At 42.5% G+C, this 27,481-nt stretch overlaps 1 protein-coding gene across 1 annotated transcript in view; it reads left to right on the plus strand.

Annotated features, from left to right (window-relative positions):
• The window catches only part of KCNT1 (potassium sodium-activated channel subfamily T member 1), a 1,005,890-nt gene that overhangs the window by 125,754 nt on the left and 852,655 nt on the right, over positions 1–27,481 (plus strand). The window contains exon 2 of the mRNA XM_086920997.1: positions 20,582–20,661. Within this exon, the coding sequence (XP_086777123.1) occupies positions 20,582–20,661 (80 nt within the window). The remainder of the gene's footprint in view (positions 1–20,581; positions 20,662–27,481) is intronic.

A 27,481-nucleotide genomic window follows, 5' to 3' on the forward strand; every position in this document is an offset into this window, starting at 1 on the left:
TTTATCAGCCAAATAAATGTGGAAATATACTCATTTCAGATTCCTTGTTTCACAAAACCCAAAATATATATGGATAACCACAAATACAATTATTAAAAAAATATGGATAAATACAGATGGTAATGCCCAAAAAATAAATACCAAAAAACTGGGAGTCATAATTATAAGTTATAAAAGACTACTATTAAGTTAGTTTTCACTATAAAAAACATACACGTCTTTTTAAAATGTACTTAAAAACATTACGGGTTATAGGGACATTGTAAGTAATTAGCATTTAAAAAACCTTTGAAATTCACTGAAAAAACCATAGGTTTTACAGAAGTTATAGTTAGAAATTTGCATTTAAAAAACCTTAGAAATTCACTGAAAAAACTATAGGTTTCAGGGGCGTTATAGTTAGCTGGACATTTCACTCGTACAAAACCATAGAAATTCCACTGTTACAGTTAGTTCAGCTAACTATAACTCGCACCCCTGCAATGCACTGCTCATGACGTCACAAATTACATCATTCATGGCATGGTCAGTGATATCACTAATGACATCACTGATGACATCTCAAATGACATCACTGATGACATCATCCACATGAGAATTACCCTGGGCGTTGTTCACGTAGTAGCGCTACGCAAAGTGCATTTCTCACTACGCGAGCTACGCGTAGCACTATGCAAACTGCGTAGTGCAGTCGGCAATGATGTTTGCGATGATTGCACAGTGACGGATGCTTGTCCGCACTGTGCAATCATTGCAAACGCCATCTTGCACAGTGCAAGCTGTCGTTTTCTGCCCCTCGCGTAGATTTGCACTCGAGCAGCAGCTTTCTCAACGCGGACTGGTAGGTTCTCATCGCGAGCGGCCGCGAGCATACACGGCCACTCGCAATGAGAAACCTGATCTCCCCGAGTTGAGAATCTCGCCGGGAGGTTTATTTTCCACGCTCGCGATCAGCAACTTGATGTTGTTGATCGCGAATGAGGAAAAAGTCTCGCCGGGATGTCATTTTGCTCGCTCGCAGTCACCACCTTGACGTTAAGGACCGCCAGCAAGCAAAAAGTTACCGCTATGCGTGTTTGCACTGTGCTTCGTGCAATTCGCGTAGTGCGAAGTAGTGCAAACTACGCAAAAGTAGCGTAGTACTTCACCCAGGGTTAGTGATCATCCGATGCACCTCCTCACACCCTAATATAACCTTTAATACACCCATTCTAAAATACAGAGTACCATTTTTAAAACCATAGAGACACCAATACCAGTTACTACATACCCACTCACTGATTCTTAGATCTACACACACATCCACTCATTCACCCATACACTCACTTATGCAATCGGTAAGACACGTTTAATCTGTGACTTATACAATCAGTCACACACTTCGTAAATCCTTCATCCAGACACTTATACACCCACTGGTTCTTCAATACACCTTGGAATATTAAGAAGTCAGATTCTCAAAGTTGGAACAGTGAACATTTCTCATTGAAATCTGAGCTCATAGGTTGTTCATCTAGGGTCTAACCTATTGATTCACCGAATTGTGAAATCGATTCAGATTTGTAGGATAATCATAAAGAATATGTATGAGAAAACATTTACATGTATGCATGCTTGCACTGTAAAGTTTTTGCTTATTGGTTGGATATTCTGAATTTTCTGCTGAATTTTACTTTTTAGTGGGTCTAAAAGTCCTGCCCTAAATTGTCGTTGCAGTGGAAAGTTAAAATAAAAATGTAAGTGATAAAGGAAAATAATACAATTTATGAAAATAATTTGTGCAATTGAGGGTTGGACAAATCCAAATTTTGTGTTCCTCTCTTCTCACAATGAATGGGTTGCATGGATATAAACTGATAACCTGGGCATTTCGCCTCAAAATAATCGTGCTCCTAATCAAACAACGATAATGAAATACGTAGAGATTAGACAATGTGAGGAAGGACAAACTAATCGGCCAGAAATATTTGCATGAATGTCAGAAAATGTTATTCACAAAATAAAATTATTGAATTAGAAGAATCTTCTCAACGAGTGTGCTCTCGTTAATCAAATAAATTGCTCAGAATATACGCTCATCTAATTGCTTTCTGTGGTGGCGACTAGGAGCTGAGCGGCATCTATAAAATTAGTGAATCTCAATTAATATGGAGAGGCGGAGAGCCCAACATACTTCAAAGGAAGGTTGAATCCTCCAGTCAAGTGTCTATTGACATCTATGGATGTACTCCCAAGTCTTTGATACTGCAGTCACCCCCTCCTGGGCCTGTACGTCGACAAATTACCAGGGTGACTGTGATGAGTGGTGGTGGTGGACAATGAAGTTGTGCAAAGAACACTACTTATCCACTTTGTGAAGTTGTGAAGTTTGCTTATGCACATCTTGAGGTTTCCTGGGCGTTTTTACAATGTGATTGTCCTGTCAACAGTAAGTTTTGGAGAAGCATTTATCGTGCAAAATCATTTGCCAACTTTGTGGTGCTGATGAAGTAGTTGCAGATTTGAAAAAACAACCTGAGGAACAACTTTTGCATGTCCAAGGGAGCAGTTCTTCCTTTTTCCCATCCATGGGAAACTCTGCGGCAGGAAGCCATAACTTCCAGTGGACTGCACAGGTTGAGTTGACCATCGCCTTGAGCAAACTTGAGAAATTTCAGCGTTTTCTCCATGGCACAGTTAATCAGCTTCAAAGTCCTTAAATGAAACGCCATCAACCTTGCTACTGATCAGACTCAGAGACACTTCTTGCATGATTTCTCTTTGTCATTAGCTAGGGGGACTGAGGCAGTGGACTTTTCTTCCTTTAACTTGCTGCTCCCTTCCACCCATAACCAATAGGTGGGTGCCTCTTCCTCTGCAGTGGCAGGAAAACTTCAGTTAATTTCTTTTTGTGCAAGATAGTCAACACCACCCACCCACCATGAGGCCTGCGAAGAGACAGGAGTACTCAGAATCCCCACTTTTTTTTCCTGTCGCCAATGTGAGATATATAAATTCAGAAAGAGGGCGCTGCTGGGCGGTGGATTCACTGGCCACCAATTTGATGTCTCCCTGGGCAAGGATTCGATTGAAGTTGGGCTTTACTTAGGGCTGTATTTGTAAAACAATAAGTACCAGGCTCCAAAATTGTCATGAGAATCCAGAGGCTGGCACTTTCGAATGGCTAGGTGCAAAATACTAAGTATGCACAGTCTTGATTCCACCTTATGCTTCTGTCTTCACCAACATACATTATCAAAACACAGGAGGGAGGTAGAGCAGATAATTGGATTCGCGCTCCACAACAATACTTAAGTAAACAACGGAAATCCAATATTCAAAAGTGAAGGGAAGAGAGTGTTCAATGGATGTTGAAGCACTCAGTGTTTTGTAAAATACCCCTCACACACCAAAAGGCCCCTTGGTGTCATGCTTCATCATCGGGGTCTTCGCACCCCTCTATCGGGATGCGGCGTGCTGCGACCTACGGCTACGCGGGAGCACTTATGGTGTTGACTATGTGTGGTGTACAGTGTGTGGGGTATGTTTTCAAGTGAGTGGGGGGTGTGTAGTGAAAAATTAAAAAGTACCTGGCACTAGAGTATAAAAAGAAAAACAATTTTATTCTGAACTCTGGCTGGTACTGTTAAAAGAAGTGCAGGACGAGGTCAAGGCTGTTGTATTAATGAACAGGACCTCTGGTGTGCGTTGTTGTCGACATGTTTCGGAGACAAGCTCCTTCCTCAGGACGGGGGCACAACCTCCCCTCCCTACTCACGTCTTAGTTACTAAAAAATGTGTATTTACAGAAAAGTGAATTTTTAAGTATAGGCTAATTGTGCCTACAGCGGTCTGCTACAAGCACAATGACCTGTGGAAAGACAAAAATAACACCTAATGGTTACCCATGTAGCGGGTAGTTCAAGCAGGTGCAGTCACCTGGAACCGTACCATCTGCTTAATAGGTAAGCCTGTTGAAAAAAAGGGGGACTCACAACACATACAACATAAAACACATAAAATACTAGGATTTACTGTAAGTTGTATTCATACTTGTGAAGCTTCTTTGTAGGCTTCATGAGCAAAATAGGAACGTCGGGGTGTTGCTCCAATGGCTATCTGTAGTAGAGAATGATGCAGCTTTAATCATTCTATCTCACTTACTTATGTAGGAGAGTACAGGTGGTCGCTGTGTACTAGTTGTTCAGTATTATACTCACAAGGACAGGACGCTCTGATCGCCGATTTACCCCTCACGCTGCTCCGCTGGTGTGGAGTAAGGCTGTGGTCATGGTTATTTATACCCTGTTATTCTAATTGGGCGGAAGCAATTATGTATACTTATATGGGTATTCCGCCATTGATTACATGTCCATGTATGGAGCATCCGCTTACCGACCATCCAGGGCGTTCGTATGTAGTTGAACGCACGACGGCATAGGATCAGCGGCTGTACCCAAATGAGGATTATTCCGCGCATGCTCTCCGCTGTTACGGCGTGCTACTGCACACGCGTATTGGGAACCAGTGTGTCTGTTTTGTACGCATGCGTATTGAACACACGCGCATGTCACTGGATGTCTTCAGTGCGCGCGTGTTAGTTTTACATTTGGCACATTGATGTAATAAAACCCGTGAAAGGAGATATACGGCTATGGGCTAATCCGGTTGGTTTACGAGAGACATATTGATATATCCCGGATCCATCTCCTTTAGTATGTGTATTGGTCGAATGATTTTTACAATAGTTATGTTGCTTAGCTGGGTCAGATCCATCATTCTAAAAGGGCCTTGGTTGGTACAACTGACTTGAACAGTGCAAGTTCTATGCTGATAGTTGACTCCAGGGTACATCGTCATTGAGCCCATTTAGATGGGTACCCAATCTAAACACCCAACGTTGTTCCACCCAACGTTGTTCCCAATCTAAACACCCAACGTTGTTCCTTCTGGAAAAGGCCGACATCTGAGGGCAATTGCTCGATGACTGTCCATTTTAAGTCATTGAGTGCTTCAACATCCATTGAACACTCTCTTCCCTTCACTTTGGAATATTGGATTTCCGTTGTTTACTTAAGTATCGTTGTGGAGCGCGAATCCAATTATCTGCTCTACCTCCCTCCTGTGTTTTTGATAAAGTCTAGGCAGCGTGCAGCTGCGGGAGTACACTTTCTCACTCTCTTCACAACACATAATCACACATACTAGGTAACTGTAGACCACAGCGGTCGCAAAAGATGGAGGACGAACATGGCCTAACCTTTGGCGAGGATGAAATCGACAGGATCTTAGCTGGAGCAAACCCATTTGAGGGACTCAGCAACCCTGAAACCGGGCCGAGTATCAATGACTGGAATGAATTGGTAAAATTGAGACGCAACCAAATCAAGGCAGCTCTACATGGTCTGATAATGACGGAATATCTGAGGAACAAAATGGGCCCGCCTGGTTTGATCGTAAAAAACTAACCTTTCATCTTCCAGACAGACATGCAGTTCAAAAAAGAGTGGTCATTGATCTCATGACATTGCACCAGGGACTGGTTGGTCTTGATTATAAAAACGGCAACCAGGATTACACAAGAACTTAAGATTGAAATTGGAAAGATTGAGGTGAAACTAAACACATATATGTCAACCGAAGATCTGAAAACCAGATTAGACGAACTCAACCAACAAATGACAGAATTTGAATTTACTTTGAAACAAAGCAAACTCAACAAATTGAGCAAAGATAAAGACAAATTTACACCAGAAGGAGCTTATCCATATACTAAGGCTGACTATGTATCCATGAACAGAAATAATGACACTGACAGTGATGGGTCAGACATAAGCTCAGCCAGCTCCAATTCCAGTGGTGGCAGAAGGAATCGCCAGAATAGAGGCGGCTGGAGGCAAAGAAGACAACAGTTCCCAAGACAACGAGGGTGGAGAGGATACCCACCCCAATATCCACAATTTATGGGACAGACACCTTTCCAGCCATTCCAGTTCAACCACCCTACTAATGCTCAGGGTTATCCACAATGGAATCCAGACTTCAATGGAGGTTTCTATGGTCCACAACCTTTTTTAGGCTCCCGCCCAGGGAACCGAGGAAAAAACCGGAAAGGCAACAATGTCACTTGGGAGGAGAAAGATCAAGAGAACCCCCGGCAAACCAGGAGCATGACAGGCTCCTTACCCAACCAAGCATCAACCAGCAACCAGAGAGGGACCTAGTGGTAAATTTGACTTCTAAACCACTGACGAAAATACAACAACAGGTATTAAATAAGGGTTTGGGTTTTGTGCCAACACAGAGACCAGACATCTTCAAGGTAAACATTGAGATACAGGAATTTGTACGAAAATTAAAACTACAGGCTTTTTTTATAGACAAACCATCGCAAGCCTTGACAACAGACACAGGTCTGAGACCAAAATCTACCTTCACACCTCCAGACTCAACACTCCCTCTCGAGCTACTTGCTTTTGAGAAAGCCATAATGACAGAGGTCAACAAATTGGATGTGTCCTCCACACGGATTTTCCACAACACAACTAAGGAAGAACAACTTGCCTTAAAAACCTTGTCTGGAGACACAAGTATAGTTATAAAACCAGCAGACAAGGGGGGAGCTATAGTGTTACAGACAACCGAGGATTACGATAATGAATGTATGAGACTCCTATCAGATAGACGCAACTACATGGTCCTACAACAGGATCCAACAGAAAACCTAAGGACAAGAATCGGGGGCATGATTGAAGAAGGCCTGACACATGATTGGTTGAGTAAGAAGGAAGGAGAATTCCTGGAGCAGAAAAAACCGCGCATTCCATACTTTTACTGTATTCCAAAAATACATAAGGATCTCATCAAACCCCCGGGAAGACCGATAGTATCGGGCATTGGCTCAATCTTAGAACCACTATCGAAATTCGCAGATGCCTTTCTGCGACCGTTAGTACAATCTACAAACACCTACTTAAAGGACACAAAGGCGGTCTTGCAACTACTGCAAGAAACAACATTCGACCCAAAAACCCAGCTTCTGATGTCCTTAGATGTGGAAAGCCTCTATACTAGCCTCCCTCATGACGAAACATTGGTGATTATTGAGGAGGTTCTTTTTTCCACACCATGGAAATACCAGACACCACGAGGATTGGTTCTAGAATGCATCTCCCTGGCTTTGCAAAAGAACTTTTTTCAATATAAAACCACGATTTACCAACAATGCCACGGGACCAGCATGGGAAGCACTTTTGCTCCGAGCCTGGCGGGTCTCTACGTGCACCATCTTGAGACCAACAAGATCCTCCATGACCAGAATCCATACAGGTCGAATATAAAATGCTGGAGGAGGTACATCAATGACGTCCTGGTCATCTGGGAGGGTGATCGACAATCAGCCGAGAGTTTTCAAAAATGGTTGAATAACCAGAATGCCTTCCTGAAATTCACGAGCACCATTTCAAACGAAACATTGGTCTTTCTGGATCTAAACATTTATGCAGATGCAGGATTGCTAAAAACCACTACTCATTTTAAACCAACCTCTAGGAATTGCCTGTTGAGATATGACAGCTTCCACCCGAGACACCTACGGGAAAATCTGCCATATGGACAGTTTTTACGTCTAAGACGCAACTGCACCGAAGTGTCTGGATTTAAACAACAAGCAAACGACCTCAAAGAAAAACTCAGACAACGAGAATACCCTAACAAAATTATCAACAAAGCAATGAAGAGGGCAAAAAACAATAATAGAGAAGCATTGCTCGAGGAACGAACTAAGGAACCCACAGAGAACAAACAACCAATCTGTGTAACAACATTCAATATCATGTCAAATGAAGTGTCCAAAATTGTAAATAAACATTGGAGAATACTAACATGTGGCAAACTGGACTTTGAAAAACCTATGTTTGCACATCGCAGGGGACGCAACCTAAGAGACATACTGGTACACACCAGACCAAAACCAACCACAGTAGCCCTACAACCATCTATTGGCGTCCAGGGTCACTTCACTTGCGGTAACTGCAGCAGCTGCCATTTGACAGAAAAAAGCACAAGACTTACCTTTCGCAATGGCACTACATGGGAGCAAAGGAGATTCTCGAACTGCAATTACAAAAACGTAATCTACCTGATCAAGTGCCCATGTAACCTTGAGTATGTGGGAATGACCACAAGAGCCATAAAAACGCGAATGAATGAACATAAAAGCAACGTGCGGTGTAAAAAAAGCACAACCAAGATGGCGATGCATTTCCTGACTGAACAACACTGCGTCAATGACTTAAAATGGACAGTCATCGAGCAATTGCCCTCAGATGTCGGCCTTTTCCAGATGGAACAACGTTGGGTGTTTAGATTGGGTACCCATCTAAATGGGCTCAATGACGATGTACCCTGGAGTCAACTATCAGCATAGAACTTGCACTGTTCAAGTCAGTTGTACCAACCAAGGCCCTTTTAGAATGATGGATCTGACCCAGCTAAGCAACATAACTATTGTTAAAATCATTCGACCAGTACACATACTAAAGGAGATGGATCTGGGATATATCAATATGTCTCTCGTAAACCAACCGGATTAGCCCATAGCCGTATATCTCCTTTCACGGGTTTTATTACATCAATGTGCCAAATGTAAAACTAACACGCGCGCACTGAAGACATCCAGTGACATGCGCGTGTGTTCAATACGCATGCGTACAAAACAGACACACTGGTTCCCAATACGCGTGTGCAGTAGCACGCCGTAACAGCGGAGAGCATGCGCGGAATAATCCTCATTTGGGTACAGACGCTGATCCTATGCCGTCGCGCGTTCAACTACATACGAACGCCCTGTATGGTCGGTAAGCGGATGCTCCATACATGGACATGTAATCAATGGCGGAATACCCATATAAGGATACATAATTGCTTCCGCCCAATTAGAATAACAGGGTATAAATAACCATGACCACAGCTTACTCCACACCAGCGGAGCAGCGTGAGGGGTAAGGCGGCTATCAGAGCGTCCTGTCTTTGTGAGTATAATACTGAACAACTAGTACACAATGACCACCTGTACTCTCCTACATAAGTAAGTGAGATAGAATGATTAAAGCTGCATCATTCTCTACTACAGATAGCCATTGGAGCAACACCCCGACGTTCCTATTTTGCTCATGAAGCCTACAAAGAAGCTTCACAAGTATGAATACAACTTACAGTAAATCCTAGTATTTTATGTGTTTTATGTTGTATGTGTTGTGAGTCCCCCTTTTTTTCAACAGGCTTACCTATTAAGCAGATGGTACGGTTCCAGGTGACTGCACCTGCTTGAACTACCCGCTACATGGGTAACCATTAGGTGTTATTTTTGTCTTTCCACAGGTCATTGTGCTTGTAGCAGACCGCTGTAGGCACACTTAGCCTATACTTAAAAATTCACTTTTCTGTAAATACACATTTTTTAGTAACTAAGACGTGAGTAGGGAGGGGAGGTTGTGCCCCCGTCCTGAGGAAGGAGCTTGTCTCCGAAACATGTCGACAACAACGCACACCAGAGGTCCTGTTCATTAATACAACAGCCTTGACCTCGTCCTGCACTTCTTTTAACAGTACCAGCCAGAGTTCAGAATAAAATTGTTTTTCTTTTTCTACTCTAGTGCCAAGTACTTTTTAATTTTTCACTACACACCCCCCACTCACTTGAAAACATACCCCACACACTGTACACCACACATAGTCAACACCATAAGTGCTCCCGCGTAGCCATAGGTCGCAGCACGCCGCATCCCGATAGAGGGGTGCGAAGACCCCGATGATGAAGCATGACACCAAGGGGCCTTTTGGTGTGTGAGGGGTATTTTACAAAACACTGAGTGCTTCAACATCCATTGAACACTCTCTTCCCTTCGCTTTTGAATATTGGATTTCCGTTGTTCACCAACATACACTCATTGCCCCTAGATTTCAATTTTTTAGATTTTCATCCTTGCTGCCTTTCGTTGTCACTGATTTTAGGTCTCGCCTAGGCAGCGCGCATGCACTGTCTCGCAGAGACATAAAGTAATCTATATCATGGGAGAAACTCTGCCTATTGCTGGGTAATTTCTCCTGCCTCTTGCCATTAGTAAACTCTGGCATTGCTTTTGTTAGCATGCTTATTAATTGACTGTGCTTCCGATGCGTCACTTCCGTTTATTCCGGAAGCAGCACCGCCTAACTACAGTTTTCGTCCACTTTTGTTGCTCATGTGTCTCCGAGGGGCTGTATCTCTTCATGTAAGGACTACTTCTTTGTTTTGAAGCACCATGTTCACCCAACGCCATGCACATATGTTTAAAATGCGTGGGTTATATATTCATTTAGGGACATCTTGTTTATCATACAATTTAGAGACAGAAAGTCTTTATGTTTTTTAAGAGGCCCATGCCACACTTTTACTTAAACAATAGTGGCCGCAAACCTTTCTTTTTTCTCAGCTCTCCATATTCAGATTTCAAAACATACAAGCCACTTCACTGCGCCATGCGCTTAACTTTTATGTACACTGCGTCTGCTTTTATATTTGCTACATGGCATGGACATTGTTGCTTGCCTTCAAACACACTTTCACTCCCAGCGCGGTGCTCTTGAAATGGGTGCTGCACTCTGCACTCTGCAATGGTTCTGTGTCCCTCCCCACTTTGGTGTATGTCTCCCCCGGGGCTTATGGTAAACTACGAGCGCTTTTTCTCTCAGCGCGGTGCTCCTGAAACGGGTGCTGCGTTTTGCTCTCTGGGATGGTTTTGTGTGTTTGAAGGCATAGGAAAGGAGCTAATTGCATTGGATCGCACCACCACTTGTGGCCATTGTTTTCTGTAATCTTCATTTAGAGATACAAAGTCCTCTGTACATGTGGAATAGATGGACAGTTGCCAGGGGAGGTCTTGGATAGTCCTACCTGAATATCACTGAGGGCATGCACACACATTTTCAATACACTCTTGGCAACTACTTATTTACTCCTGTGGCTCCCGCTTCATTCACAACCACGAACATTCTTAAGGGGCGCAGAGGATCCGCTTCCTGTCTGCCACTGCACGTCTTCTGTGCTGTCCGTGTACTAACATGCAGCCTACAGAAGCGGCGCTGGCCTGGCCTCCCGCCCCAGTTCAGCATACCAAGACTCCAAAAGGTACATTTATTTTAAAGTGATTCTCTTAAATTGCAGGTGTAAAAATAACACACAACATTTGTTTTATAATGGATCTCCGCCTTTCACAAACGCTTGTCTTTCCGGGAACCAAAATGTTTCAAATGCAAACTTAACCTGGTGCTGTGTTATCCACTGCTTGTGCCATCTCCTACAGGATGGAAGTGAATGGCACAAGTAATGTGCACGCTTTTATGGACGGGCGTCTGCCATATGTTCACAGAACACGCAGGGCCCGATTCACAGAATGAACTTAAGACTCAATCCTAAACTTACTACTATTTTGGTATTCACAGAATAAACTTACTACTTTTGGTATTCACAGAAGTTAGGATTTTGTCTTGAGTTTGTCTTAAGACAAACTTAAGACAGACTTAAGACAAAATCCTAGCTTAAGTCTGTCTTAAGTCTGTCTTAAGTTTGTCTTAAGACAAACTTAAGACAAAATCCTATCTTCTGTGAATACCAAATGTGGTAAATTCATTCTGTGAATGCCAAAAGTAGTAAGTGCATTCTGTGAATGCCAAAATAGTAGTAAGTTTAGGATTGAGTCTTAAATTCATTCTGTGAATCGGGCCCGCGCAGACAAAGCTGAAAAAGAGCTGACTGGAAGTTCTTGTGATAGTGCTGTGTGTTCTCAGTGAATGTTTCTGGGGTGTATATGTATGGGTCTTTTCTGTACATGGAGAAGGTGGGTGAATTTCTGATTAGATTGTGCATTGTTTTTGTGCGCAACAGGCATTATGGAGGTTTGCTGACACAGTGTGTATATTTGTGCATGGCATGTTTTATATGTGTATGTCTGCCTATGCATTTTCTTTTGTTGTTTGCATATGTGTAAGTTATATTTTTGTATTTTTTTTTCTCCAAAATGGTGTGTTAGCTTATTTCAGTGATGCGTTACTGGTTCTGCTTATGCTGTGTTTAAAAGATTTGTGTGAGGGTACTTTGCATGTTATCTAAGCTGTGTACTGATTCTTTTTTAAATATTAGCTGTTATATACCTAATCATTTTTGTCATCATGACCTTCAGCTAGAGTGTCAGATCGCTTCGCATAAATAGAAAGGCGAGCTTTTGCAATGCAATAAGTCTTGCATTTATGAGAGTTTGAGCTATTGGCGTTGTAAAAGACAATGCCTTTTATTTTTTTGTTGGCTTTTAAAACGGATAAATGAAAAGCATGATCATTTACAATGCCAATAGCTCAACCTCTCACAAATGCGAGACCTATTGCATTGCAAATGCTTGTTTAATCTTTCCTCCTCCTTGCTGCTTTAGTGTTTCTTTCTCTCTGCTCAGGGTCACAGTCTAATGTGGAAAACAAGGTCCTGGTCCCCTAAACCGAGTGCTGGTGGTCAAACTACAACTATCAGCTACATTAAATCACTGGCTTTACTGAATTTGAATGTATGCAATAGGGGAGTGGTTCCTAAACACTTTAGAACTTTAGAACCACAATCCGCTTTTTAGAATGACAAACTTTCTCAACCCACCAATAGACACGAGGAGGAGCATGCCTATTTAAGATGTAACTAAAACATTGGGTGGCAGTGCATTTTTTTTTGAGTAAATGAAGACATAATTACAAATTCTTAAAATTTGTAGCAAAAAAAAGGGAGTAGGCTTTATTTGGACAAGAGTATCCTTTATAACAGTCAATGTACTTCATATATATATAAAAAAACAGAACAACAGAATAAAGTGCTAAGATTTCGACAGAGGTGCAAACAATATTTAATCAGAAAGAGCATTTAACAATCATAATTTCCGTAGATAGTAGCTTCTTGACCGTGCATGGAAGTGCATTGTTATTTACAAACACATTTTCAATTCAAATTGCACAGACACACAGTTTTACTGATAAAACAATATATTGCACAAACGATAATTTGTGGAAATCGGGTTTCTATTATTATATATCATTTGTGCATCGCCAAGGCAAGAGTTTTCATTTGAATGAATGAGTGACTGAAGCAGCCTTACATAGGGCAACAACTACTCCCTGTGATCTGGGGGGAAATAGCAATTGGCATAAACATTGAAAATATGCGTTTTTATATTTTTCTTAAATCTAACCACTATAACCGCTATAGGAGCGTGCAGTAAGGTGTTACAAGCCTTGGCCTCCAGGAAGTAAGAGGAGTGGCCTCTCTTCCTAGCCCTGATGATCTTTGGAATTTGCAGAAGGCCTAAAGTGGCTGAGCGCAGTGAGCTTATGAGGGTGTATACCTTAAACCATGGAGTTAAACCTATCTCTAGGTTCGCATCGCCCCTAAGGTAATAAGGAGGAACTTGCAAAGAATGCTTTTCTCTACCAAGAGCCAGTGTAGATTCCTAAATGTCTGGCTCGGCGAGTGTCTGTGTGGCAGGTTGACAATGAGCCTCGCCACAGCATTCTGAACACCAATCAATCAATCAGTCAATCAATCAATCAATCATGGGTTTGTAGAGCGCACTACTTGCCCGTGAGGGTCTCAAGGCGCTGGAGAAGGGGGGGCAGCTCCGGTTCAGTGGAAGAGCCAGGTCTTGAGGTCCTTCCTGAACGTGTGCAGGTTCGGGGAGCGTCTGATGTTCACAGGGAGCTCGTTCCAGGTCTTGGATGTGCCTGTTCTGTTTCTGCCGATGCGGGGGACTTCTGCTGTTAATCTGGCTGGAGTCACCAGATAAAGAGCCTTAGAATAATCCAATGCGGAGGTAACTAGAGTGTGTACAATTTTCTTATCTGAGCCCTTTGGGAGATATTTTATGAAAGATCTTAATGATTGGCTCACGACCTACCACTGGGTGTTAACCTACAGCTTGGGAAACTCGGAAACGTGGTGTAGCATCACTACAATCCTTTCGTTGTACTCACTCAAGGGTTGTTCTCCCTCTGTGCTGCTCATACTGGCTGAAAAAGATGACCGGGGAACTATGCTTGGGTTTTTAAAATCTACCCTTCCTGCCGCGTGCCATTCCAGGGCTGCCAGGCTGGCAGCCCCTTCATGACCGCACATTTCAGTCATCTGCAGAGATAGGTTTCTTCTGGTTCAGTGCACCAAGCGAGGCAAATGCTGGATTCGATTGTCTTTTAACTGAACAAGCAGCAGTGAGGTCTTTGCAGGGCATGCTCCTCCCCAGCACAGTAATTTCTAAAATCTCATTATGGTCAAGGTTTAGATAAAAAGTGATAAAAGGCTGAATTAATTAGCAATGATGGTAATGGAAGAGACTGGATGGGAATTGCGGTGTTTTAATGCATGAAAAAAGGTCAAGCCGGATTTCCAGCGTTGCATCAGATTTTCAGTCGACCATTGTAGCACATTCTCTCCTCAGGAAGGTAGCGAAGGAAAATCTGCAGAGAAAAGCTCTTCCTCAGGGTCACAGAGGTTTTACCACCAAAGCACAAGTATTGGCCATCAGATGGGTCACTTTTGCGGTACACCTCTGGTGGAAAGTCACCCAATGCTTGTGTCAGGTGGTGGGATTTATACCAACAAGTTATAGGTCCAGTCCTTCTCACCCAGGCACGAGGGCAGCAGGCAGCAGCTCACCACAACAGGCAGCAGACCTTCATGGTAGCAGTCCAGCAGAGTGTCAGTCCTATGAGAAGCACAGCGTTCCTTCTTCCGGGCAAAGGCTTCCAGTGGCCCAGAAGTGTACTGAATACCCGGTTCCTCTTTTGAAGTGGGAGAAGCTGCTGGGGGTTTCCCTTTGAGGTGCACAGGTTTCCCGCCTTTCTTCCTCCTGCTCCAGAATAACTACAGAGGCTATGCAGTCCTTTGTGTGAAGGCAGAACACAGCCTATTCAGAAGTAAATGGGGTTGTGCCTCACTCAGACATGCTGAGAGTCCATGCTAGTCCAAACTGTATCCCCTAACTGCAAGCATGTGCTCCTCCTCAATGAACAACCTGTAGCATCGACTCCAAAGGTTTGAGCACCTGGCTGTAGGGATCATTTTACCTCTTGAGGTCCTTTAGCACAGCTGTTAACTGGAGGACTATGTGGCGTGGTTCGTGGAAGTTAGACCTCTGCCAATGTATGATTTTCTTGGTTATTTTTCACCGTTTTCATTCCTTAGGATTGGTGGAGATGGTATGTATAAAAAATGTTATGCATGTTATCATTAAGGTAAGTTGTGGTACTTCAGACACTTTTACAAATGTGCATCAATACTGTCATGGGTGTTCTGTGGACCAGATAAAATGAGACGTATGTGCCTTCACGGCATCTAAAAGGCCCTGATCAAGTTTATGTTTGAGTCATTTCAGCAATCTCTGCCCTCCTCTGTGTGCTCTGCCAGCATCAATATGTGTCATATCTGACATATAATGGTTCTCTCTATCTTATTCAACTGAGCCACATTCCATTATCCTGAGTATATTCAATATGAGATCAGATTTTCTCCAGCTCTATGCTTATGTTTTAGGAAAACAGAGAAACACATTGCATAATGAACATAGCCCAGGCTCAGGTGCAGAGAGCAGGTTAACTGCTTTATTTACAAAAAGCACATCAGCAGAGAAGGGTACAAATCATCCATCGTAGTGCTCCATGCGGCTGTGGGAGAGAGGTTGCAGCCTTTGAAACCTTCTTCCTATTAATGGACGATGCTAGGGACCTCCTGGCTGCTACTTGAGATGGACTCAGCCTTAGAAATCACAGGGCTAAGTATACAAGATTAGGCCACAGACACAAGGAGGTCCCTGGGCAGACTCCTTGTAGTGGAACATGTTCAGTGGAAGGTGGCTTGCCCACCACCTGACTTCTGGCATTTCTATAAACACCCATCCAGGAACCTCTGCTGTTCAGCTCATGTTCTTCTGCATATGATACACCACCACCTCAGCATTAAAGGTGTTTGAGCCACATCCACCTCTGTGATATATGCAATGCATTTTCTCTGGGTGTCGTACGCTTTGCCACTCTGTAAAGATTTGGAAAGAAGTTTAGCTAGGTTGTATTGAAGCTAGTGCGAAAAAACATTCTTCTGGGTAGTTACACCATACAGTTAGCATCAGTCAAATGGAGACCAGATGAATTCACCCAAATAATCCTAAAGTTGTCCTGCTTCATCCTCCCCAGTGACAGTGAACAGATTCCCAAGGGTTACCAACTACGGGTGACTTGATCTACGTTGTTGCAAATACATTCTTCTGTACCACCAATGACATTGTGAGTTAAGTGAAGACCTCTTCTTGTGTCATCATCTGCCACTATCACTTGGTTTTCATTTGATGCACCATGAGCATGGACATCCCACCAGCCTTGGGTCTGTGAGATTGAAAGTTACCTTTAGCCACACCAGTGATTCCCCCGCCCCGTTGAAATGTACAGAGAACCAGCAAACAGAAGGCGCCTTTTCCCTGAACACGTTGGACATGGTCTGTTCATGAACTTTGATCAGAGTTTTGATTACACATTTCTTTGTTGTGTTGGTTCCAGTCTTAACACATTCTGTATTCTAGATAGATACTCAAGGTCTCAAGATGGTTGACCTCGTCTGGCACTTTAATGACCAGAGCAACAAGATCCGAAAATTCAGGGAGTCCCTAATTGTTACATTGATATGGTGAAATCCCCATGCTACACAAATCCATTGACATACAAGACCCCAGCCAGCAGTCACTGACTTATTTGTTTTCAAAGTATTGTAGAATGTATGTGTTCAATACCCCCAGCTGCATGAATTGATATTTTGAGTAAAGCATTACCAAAAGCCCATGTAGACTCATGAGGGCGAGTAAAAAGGGTGCTATTGATATCTGCACCCATTTTTTGATCTTGCACACATTTTGAGTAAAAAGAGCATAAAATCGTTTGCACTTATCAGTCTCCATCATTAATGGTGATCTGTAAATTGAGTGTAGAAACATGGTCAGAACCCCGCACAAATGTGCTCTGCACTGGGACACCTGGGTGTTTTAGCGTCAAATGTTATCAATCAACTCATAATGACCATGTTAAGCCTTTAGCTGTGTGTCTACGATGCAAGGTAATTGCACACTCCTCAAAGGTAATCGCCACCACTACAAATGCAGTTGTGCACCTTTTCATGCTCTGCCTAAAAGACCATGGGGCATATTTACAAGCCCCTTGTGCCACCGGCGTGTCACTTTTTTTGACGATCCTGTTGCGTAGTGTGCTGGCCCATATTTACAAGGCCATGCAAAGCCACTCTGCGTGGTTTTTCATCACCTTGTAAATATGGCCCCCATTTTGCAAATGACTCTGCATGAAAGGGGCAATCCATGGGTGTTGCTGTGAGTGTTCCCATGACACACCCATGGATTCTGTCGCACTCCCTGATTTACAAGGTTTCATAAACCTGGGAATGTGTCAGATTCTAATGCTTTACCAGGGGAGGCGTAAAAGTGGGACAACGAGGCGAAATACCTTTATTTCTCCTTGCTTTTTCATCCTTCTATGTGCGCTGCATTCTGCGGCACACATAGAAGGAGGAAAACGTCATCAATGATTGCTTTTGTGCAGGAAGGTTGCCCTTCCGCACAAAAACAATCATGCCTGCAACGCAGGGACCCTTGCACCCTGCTGCAAGGGCGCCTGCGTTGGCGCCAGGCAGCCTATTGTGCACCAGCGAAGAGGAAAGCACAGGGATGCATTGTATTGTTGTAAATGCAACGCATCCCTGCACTTTACTAAAGATGCAGCTCGGCGCAGCAAGATGGCTTGCAGCACATCGCTGTGTCATCATCTTGTAAATATGCCCCCAATAAAGAAAGCGCATACACCGGCACACATGCTCCAGAACCGCTATTGCGAAACAAATGGCAGTTTCTGCTATCCTTTTAGGCAAAAGCACGATGGCTGCCAGACCTTTTTTTGACTGTGGTGGCATCTCCACGTGGGCAGATATGAGCAATGGGAAGAGGCAGCACGCGCGTCTTCATAAAACCAACTCGTGCTGGCAAAGCCTCGCTCGCCGCAGCGCACGCACGCCTGATTCACAGACCGCAGATTCGGCAGGCGTACATGTGGGCCCACATTGATTTCTCATTAACTGTGTTACACGCCGCACACCCTTGACACTTCCGGCATGCAAGCATCTCTTCCGGGTCATGGATGAATAGCTCCCGCTCAGCAGTTAATTAGCTCTTTTGAAAGCCTTTATATAGCTGGGAAACACAACAAGCAGAGGAGGATTCCACACACAAACTGAAAATAGCATCAAGATACCAGGATGCAGGAGCCATAATATGTGCATTCACGGAGCCCTTAGCCTTGTTTACCACTTTCCTTTCTCTTGCTGCTCTGATAGAACTATGCAAATGAGACACCTCTGGGAGGTGGAAGGATTCCCAGCTGTATTCTTTGTTCTTTAGAGCAGATGAAAACAAAGTGAACGGATATGTTGTAGATCTCTGTAGTTTAACAACATTTTCTATTTTATTTATTTATGGAGTGTACACTAGACCCGAAGGTATCAGAGCGCTTTACCGAGATATCACAGCAGTCGGGCATTTCACTGTGACAAGCAAGTGTATCATTTGTAAAATATTAAGTGCTAGCATGGTTGTTGGTTCAACAAAATACCAGGAGTAGCGGAATTGGCAGCACACATCCTGTGACACCGTAGGAAGTGACACCATATGACCTTTGACCCTGATGTTAAAAACCCCAAAATATGTGCTCATTTAAAATATTGCCTGTTAATAACACAATTAAAGGTCTATTTGAGATGCCATATGTCAGGGAAGTATTACGCTTTTCCTTTTGCTACCAAAGAGCCTGAGGGAGCACTGTGAAAGACTGGGGGTGTTTTACCAGTGTTTATGATAAATTGGGGGTGCGCAACTCACAAAGTCCAGGAGGCCAAAGTATATGAAAATAGTCACTTCTTTATTAGAAAATTATTTTGCGTTTAAGACCATTTCATTCAAGTTATCAGCCAACGCGTTTCGCTCCCACATTGGGATCTTCCTCAGGGAGAAATCAATATCAGTAGGTACATTCACAATCACCGGGTGTTTCTAATCGATTAAAAAGTCTCGGTATTTCGGCAATATACACATCACTGTTTTTCACGGGTTTTGGTCATCCGTGTAATTCTGAGAATCACAAATATCCAATTAAGTCCAGAAGCACGTGAAGGAAGTAGATTTCAGAGATTGTCGAATCACTGGTCCTATGAGCCTGACTAGTCCTATCCACCGGAAGGGATCAGAGCAGTTCTTGGTGACCGTATTTGTAAAATAAATAACAAAACCAACTGGGGTCTATATCATGTTCATCCAGTGACTTCCAATCGACGACTGCTAATTATGGGTGCCGCGTATACTGCGTACGGCACACGAGAAATGGGAGCTCTAGCTGGTTACTCCAGAGACTTCCCCCCAGCGACTGCAGTTCAGGGTAGCCGCATAGCGGCATAGCGTCTATGTATGTATGTATGTATTGCATAGCGTCACACGAGATCTAGGGACTTATGTTCCGCAAAGTTGCAGCGTGATGTTCCCGTACGCAGTGTTTTACCAGCGCCTTCACGTAAGAGAAAACTCCAGCTTTTGCAGAGCTTACTTATTTGAGGGTATGCTAATATCCTTAACGCCCTTACCTGCATGGCACTAACAGCTGATAATTACCGCTCTAGTTAAGAACCCTCGCCTGCAGCACAGTCCTACAACTAGGGGAAGGGTACTTAACAGTCATTAGTGCCTGCAGATGCAGTAAATAGTTCTCAAATCTAAAGAACTAGGCCACTTCTTTGTATATAGTATCTACTTCCTCTCTTATTGATTATGATATTTTGCAAACGCTGTTGTGATGTAAAATGCAATAGGGACTAGGGCGCCAGTTGGTTTAAGTAGAAAGTGCTCAGCCTAAATCAAAGTTCTAACCAGTGGTGACAACATTTTACAATATGGCCTGTCTTAGGCAAAGTGTAATGTCAAATCTATGTTGAAAGGGCTGTCTACTGTTCAGATTTGTGGGAAAAAGTGACAAACTCTACATCCAGATCTGGTGAAGCCTAATTGTATAATACGGAAATTGTCACATGATTAAATATTAGAAGTTTATAATCTTGCAGCTCACGAAATAGCATATTTATTAGTTTTTCATGTTTATGTATTTCTCCATCAAAATTCTACCAAAACAAATTCCTTCTGGGACAGTTTTTGTGGAGGCACAATTCTTCTACGGATAGTAATTAGCATATGCTTTTTATCAGCATTAGAAATAAAGAAGATTGCTTCATTTATTTTGTTGAAAAAAGTCTTGTAAATTTATCTATTACAAATAGTTACACAATTTTCAGAGTTGTGCAAATAAGAAGTCCCACAATTCCACATGGCACAGTCATTCAGCTGAGTGCAGTAACCTCTGGCACAATATGCACTTTTTCAAAGGATGTGAAAATGAAACTAGCACCAGGGGACGTCACTCATCCAGATTTTCTTTTGTTTCCTTCTAGGGTGCAGGTCGAATTCTACGTCAACGAAAACACATTCAAAGAGCGCCTCAAGCTGTTTTTCATCAAAAACCAAAGATCAAGTAAGTGCTCTGCACACACCCCAGATGCATTTTGTCTAGGAGGGAGGTGGGTTTGCTGCCCAGTGATGATGGGGATGTTCACCTTCTGCATTTCCCAGCTGGGAGACTGTTCGTGGGAAAGATGAAGATATAGGGACATTTAAGTTTGATCCATAATACAAAATACCAGTTCATGATCAATCATTGTCTTTGCAGCATGGTGAGAGAGAACTGGAAATCAACTAAGTTACAACATCTATGGCTAAGGAGTGAATGCATCATATTGATTTGTGTGCTTGTTTTTTGCCCACGTGGCTTCTTGGCACTGGAAACCAGGGGTGTAGCTATCAGTAGTGCAGCAGGTGCAAAGGCACCGGGGCCCATAGGCAAGAAAGGGGCCCAGGATTCCCAGCACCCGCTTTGATTTCACCCTACTCCCCCCTTCAGAGTGTGTTTTTGTGAGTTTCTGGATGGTTGGAAGTTGACTCACCTTGGAGGGCGTGCGGAAGGCTGTCAGAGAGAGCAAGAGAGACGGGTCTCAGGCCAGGGAGAGGAGGACAGGTGTTCAAGCCATAGGAGGATTTATGTACAGCACTCGTTCTGAGCGAGACAAAGGGGCATATTCACAAGCCCCTATCGCCACCACAATGCCACTTTCAGTTATGTCTTGATGGCGATACTTGCCTCGCCTTATTCACAAGGCAGTGTTAAGCCACTTAACGTGGCTTAACACTGCCTTGTGAATAAGGCACCCTTTCATGCTATGTTTACCGTGACAGAGGCGTGCAGTGGGTGTTACGGTGGGCGTTCCACTGCAACATCCATTTTTTACGCTGCCCCCTATTCACAAGAGCAGCCTAAATTGGAGGCAGTGCCAAAATTAAGACCAGGAAAATCCTGGTCTTAAACAAGCGAAACGAGGAGAAATGCTTTGTTTCTCCTCGTTTTTGCCTTTTCCATGTGTACTGCCGGATCACTGACATAATATCGAGGGACATAATATCGACTACCAAAAATATCGGCGACAAAATATCGACAGACAGAATTTCAACATTGTATCTACAAACAGGTAAGTACAAAAATATTGAGTAAAAAATATCGTTTACTAAAATATAGTTTGATTGATTGATAAATAAAGATTTAAAAAATATATATATATATATAGTTTGTAAAAATATCGACTTTATTAAAAACAATGTTAAATTAAATTAATATTTAAAATTATTTACTAAAAGATACTTAAAAATACACAAATAACCTTATAATAATTAAATAATTAATTAAAGTTATAAAAAAAATTTTTTACAATCATATTTGTAAAAACATATATATATATAGTAACATAATATAATAAAAAAATATCCAATATTATTACCGTAGGATAGCGGAAGTGTAAAATTACTATTCCCACTCCAGAGAGTGCAACAGTAGATAAGGCGTTGGATAGCGTAGAGGTAAAAATTACTATTCCCACTCCAGAGAGTGCAACAGTAGGGAACGCGTTGGATAGCGTAGGGGTAAAAATTACTATTCCCGCTCCAGAGAGTGCAACAGTAGGGAAAGCGTTGGATAGCGTAGGGGTAAAAATTACTATTCCCACTCCAGAGAGTGCAACAGTAGGGAAAGCGTTGGATAGCGTAGGGGTAAAAATTACTATTCCCACTCCAGAGAGTGCAACAGTAGGGAAGCGTTGGATAATGTAGGGGTAAAAATAACTATTCCCACTCCAGAGAGTGCAACAGTAGGGAAAGGGTTGGATAGCGTAGGGGTAAAACTTACTATTCCCACTCCAGGGAGTACAGCAGTAGGGAAAGCGTTGGATAGCGTAGAGGTAAAAATTACTATTCCCACTTCAGAGAGTGCAACAGTAAGGAAAGCGTTGGATAGCGTAGGGGTAATACTTACTATTCCCACTCCAGAGGGTGCAACAGTAGGGAAAGGGTTGGATAGCGTAGGGGTAAAAATACTATTCCCACTCCAGAGAGTGCAACAGTAGGGAAAGCGTTGGATAGCGTGGGGGTAAAAATTACTATTCCCACTCCAAAGAGTGCAACAGTAGGGAAAGCGTTGGATAGCATAGTGGTTAAATTACTATTCCCACTCCAGAAAGTGCAACAGTAGGTAAGGCTTTGGATAGCGTAGAGGTAAAAATTACTATTCCCACTCCAGAGAGTGCAACAGTAGGGAAAGGGTTGGATAGTGTTGAGGTAAAAATTACTATTCCCACTCCAGTGAGTGCAACAGTAGGGAAAGGGTTGGATAGCGTAGGTGTAAAAATTACTATTCCCACTCCAGAGAGTGCAACAGTAGGGAAAGAGTTGGATAGCGTAGGGGTAAAAATTACTATTCCCACTCCAGAGAGTGCAACAGTAGGGAAGCGTTGGATAATGTAGGGGTAAAAATGACTATTCCCACTCCAGAGAGTGCAACAGTAGGGAAAGGGTTGGATAGCATAGGGGTAAAAGTTACTATTCCCACTCCAGGGAGTACAGCAGTAGGGAAAGCGTTGGATATCGTAGAGGTAAAAATTACTATTCCCACTCCAGAGAGTGCAACAGTAAGGAAAGCGTTGGATAGCGTAGGGGTAATAATTACTATTCCCACTCCAGAGAGTGCAACAGTAGGGAAAGGGTTGGATAGCGTAGGGGTAAAAATTACTATTCCCACTCCAGAGAGTGCAACAGTAGGGAAAGCGTTGGATAGCGTGGGGGTAAAAATTACTATTCCCACTCCAAAGAGTGCAACAGTAGGGAAAGCGTTGGATAGCATAGTGGTTAAAATTACTATTCCCACTCCAGAAAGTGCAACAGTAGGTAAGTCTTTGGATAGCGTAGAGGTAAAAATTACTATTCCCACTCCAGAGAGTGCAACAGTAGGGAAAGGGTTGGATAGCGTTGGGGTAAAAATTACTATTCCCACTCCAGAGAGTGCAACAGTAGGGAAAGCGTTGGATAGCGTAGGGGTAAAAATTGCTATTCCCACTCCAGAGAGTGGAACAGTAGGGAAAGCGTTGGATAGCGTAGGGGTAAAAATTACTATTCCCACTCCAAAGAGTGCAACAATAGGGAAAGCATTGGATAGCGCAGGGGTAAAAATTACTATTCCAACTCCAGAGAGTGCAACAGTAGGGAAAGCGTTGGATAGCGTAGTGGTAAAAATTACTATTCCCACTCCAGAGAGTGCAACAGTAGGGAAAGCGTTGGATAGCGTAGGGGTAAAAATTACTATTCCCACTCCAAATAGTGCAACAGTAGGGAAAGCTTTGGATAGCGTAGGGGTAAAAATTACTATTCCCACTCCAGAGAGTGCAACAGTAGGGAAAGCGTTGGATAGCGTAGGGGTAAAAATTACTATTCCCACTCCAGAGAGTGCAACAGTAGGAAAAGCGTTGGATAGCGTAGGGGTAAAAATTACTATTCCCACTCCAAAGAGTGCAACAGTAGGGAAAGTAGATAGTTCATATAATATTTTAAAATATATATATATTAATATTTTTTTTTTATCCAAGACCCCCGTTTGAAGGCGCACACGCAGACAGCTGATTAACGGCACCGGCTTCTCCTTCACAAAATTGGTGTCGCCTTACGCGTTTCAGAGCATATCAGCTCCTTGTTCACAGGCATTTCGGAATGACGAAGCAAGAAGTCAGGGAGGCTTTCAAAAGCATGCATTTTAATACGCCCTCCAGTGGGCAGCAGATGATTTTAGCTTGTAGTGCATGCTGGTGTTCGTAATATCTATAAAAAATTAATTAAAAGTAATTGCCAATTTAATATAACATAAAAATTAATTAATTCCAAATACTAATTTAATTTAATCATTACAATTAATTATCTAGTAATACTAATTAATTACAAATTAACTATTAATTAATTTGTAATTAAAAACTTACTAAACAATTAAAATCTAATAAATACCCAATACAATTAACATATGTAATTAGTTATAATTAAATTACTTCCCACCCTATTCCCCTATAAACCCACAACCCACTACATAAAATAAATTAGTTAAATTAACATAATTATCAATTAATCAATTAAATAAAATTAATTGGCAATTAAAATGTAATTAATGACAAAATAAAAATTAATTATCAATTAATTATAAACAAATACCAATAAATAAATTTACATATTTAATTAATTATAATTAAATTACTTCCCACCCTATTCTCCTATAAACCCACAACCCACTACAGAATTAAATTACGCAAAATTTAAATAAAATTAAATTCATTAATTAAATTACCTTATAACATAAATAAACCCTTTTAACACATAAAATACACTATAAAAAAATCGATATTATTACATTTTCGATATTTTTATTAACCTATATTATGTACTTCGATATTTTGACTATCTATATTTTACATTTCGATATTACATTACTTACCTTCAAAACGATATTTTTGATGTCTATATTCTGTCCGTTCGATATTCTGTCCAGCCTATATTTTGTACTCGATATTATGTCCATTTGATATTTTGTAGTCGATATTTTGTCTGTTTACCGGACTGCCCTGTGCAGCACTCATGGAAAAAGCTAATTGCCATGGATTGTGTATGTACAGGAAGTTGTCCCTTCCTGCACATAAACAAACAGCACACATGAAAGTGAGAGAATTGCATTTAGAATTGTTTATGTGCAGGAAGGGATACCTTCCTGTACATACACAATCATCCCCTGCACACAGACACCCTTGCACTCTGGTGCAAGGGTGGCTGTGTTGGCGCTAAGTTGTTAGCACCATCGCAGGGGAAAATGATGGGCTGTACCATATCCTTGTGAATATGGCACGTAACGAGACTAGTTATATGAGCTTCAGGAAAGCCTAAAAGACCTGGCTGTTTAACATCTAAAACATGTCTTATTTGCAACAGAACCACAGAATTAGTTCATGTATGCGCCAGGAAACCCTTTGTGGGTAGCTGTTGCGCGTTATAAATGCAACAATAATAATAATAATAATAATAATTCTTCCTTTTCCGAAGTGACGGAGCGAGGCGTTAAGCCATTGCTTCTCTCCGCCACTTCCTTGTGAATATCCCCCAAAGACTATTGTTCAATTGGAAAAAAAGAGAAGAAAGAAGAGTGAAGAGAGACTGAGAGGAGAAAAAATAGGTAGGCCGTTGAGGTAAAGAAAGCAGAAGACAGCAAAATAGGAAGTACCTAGGACAAAAGGATAGAGGTCAGAGGATGCTATTAAAACAGGAGCAGAACTAAGGGAAAGCAAAAAAGGGAGTGAACAATCTAAAGGAGAGAGAAAATGGACGGAAGTAATAGAAAGGCTGAGAAAAAATACCATGAGGATACGAAGGCGATGCATGAAGAAAGAGTTGGCAAAAGTGAAGGGGAAGACAGAAAAGAATGGAAAGAAGTGAAGGAGTATAAGAAAAATAGTGAAGATGAGAAGGACAGATGGAATGGAGAAAAGAGAAGGAGCGTACGAGACAAAGAACAAAATGCAATTGCAGAACAAAAGAAAGGAAGGAGACTGAAATCAAGAGGAAGGAAGGAATGAAATGGAATGTGTGAAAAGAACAAGGGAGAATTAAATGCAAAAAGAATGAAGGGCAGGAATGGATTGGGCAGATAGCGAAAGAGAGAAATTATGATGAGTTATGGAAGTAATGTAGGAAGGGGTAAAGGTGGGTAGGATGAGATTGGCATGAATGACAAAGGACTGGAAAGAGACAGGTGGAAGCATATAGGAAGGATAGAAAAATCAAAGGGAATTAGGAAATAAGAGGAGCGAGAGATGGAGACAAGAAAGGGATGAAAACCAGAGACCCATAAACAGAGGCATAGCTATCATTACTACTGCGAGTGCAGTAGCACCAGTGCCTAGAGCAATGAGGTGTTCACTACTTGAAGGGGGACCTGAAACCAACAAAAATGACAACAATCCAATGAGATGGTACAGGCGATATTGAAGTGTAAATTGTTTAGTGGAAATAGATGCAGAAAGCGCCTTGAAGTTCAGGTAGAGCATTGTGGACGGTTATAGCTATAACACAAAGAGACGGTCCTAGCTGGAGCATCACTTTCGCAGTTGCTCTGGGCATTTGCTGCTGTAACGCAAAGGGCAGGCCTTGTGTTCCTGGTTGTGTAAGATGGCTGTTGGTGGTGAGAAGTGCATGTCTCATGAAAGCTTCGCATTGGCGGTCCTCGCGGGTGGCAGAGTTTTGGTGTGAACGAGCCCACTTACAGTCGCTAAGAGCCCGAACTATAAGGTTCTTGTGGATTTCTTGTAAATAGCTCTCACTGATGCCAACCAAGGTCCAGGGGCTGAAGATCACCTCTTGGGGATTAGGAGTCACTCAGGCCGAGGCCAGCAGCAGCGCTCATGCATGCCCAGGCAGGAACGTAGTAATTCAAGCAGCAAGGCAGTCTTCTGGGCAGCAGGGCAGTCCTTTTTCCGAATCTTCCAAAGGTCCAGGAGTGTTCTGCAGAGTGTTTTTGAAGGTCCTCTTTTCATACCTGGTGCCAGTCTTTTTGTGGGTGGATTCCCTGAATTCCCCCAAAACTGGTTCTGGTCAGTTCTTCCCCTGTCCATGGCTCCAAGCTGTTTCGGGTGAAAAAGGCAGGGCAGGCTAGGAATCCGGGTTGTGCGTGCTGTGGGCAAGGTCCTTTGAAATGGAAGCAGATCAGGGAACAGTTCCCTCCCAGCCACCCTGCCAAGAAGACCCTCTCCCATCTACACCCAGGTCCCATTGTTCCATGTGTGGACCCATTACTCATTTTTGATGGGGGAACCATTTTCAGGCACAGGAAGTTGGAAACACCTGGAACGGCCTCAGAAATTTCTGCCAGGAATACACCAACTTTCTAAAAG

The sequence above is a fragment of the Lissotriton vulgaris genome, chromosome 5 (genome assembly GCF_964263255.1).
Source record: "Lissotriton vulgaris chromosome 5, aLisVul1.2, whole genome shotgun sequence".
NCBI classification, from domain to species: domain Eukaryota; kingdom Metazoa; phylum Chordata; class Amphibia; order Caudata; family Salamandridae; genus Lissotriton; species Lissotriton vulgaris.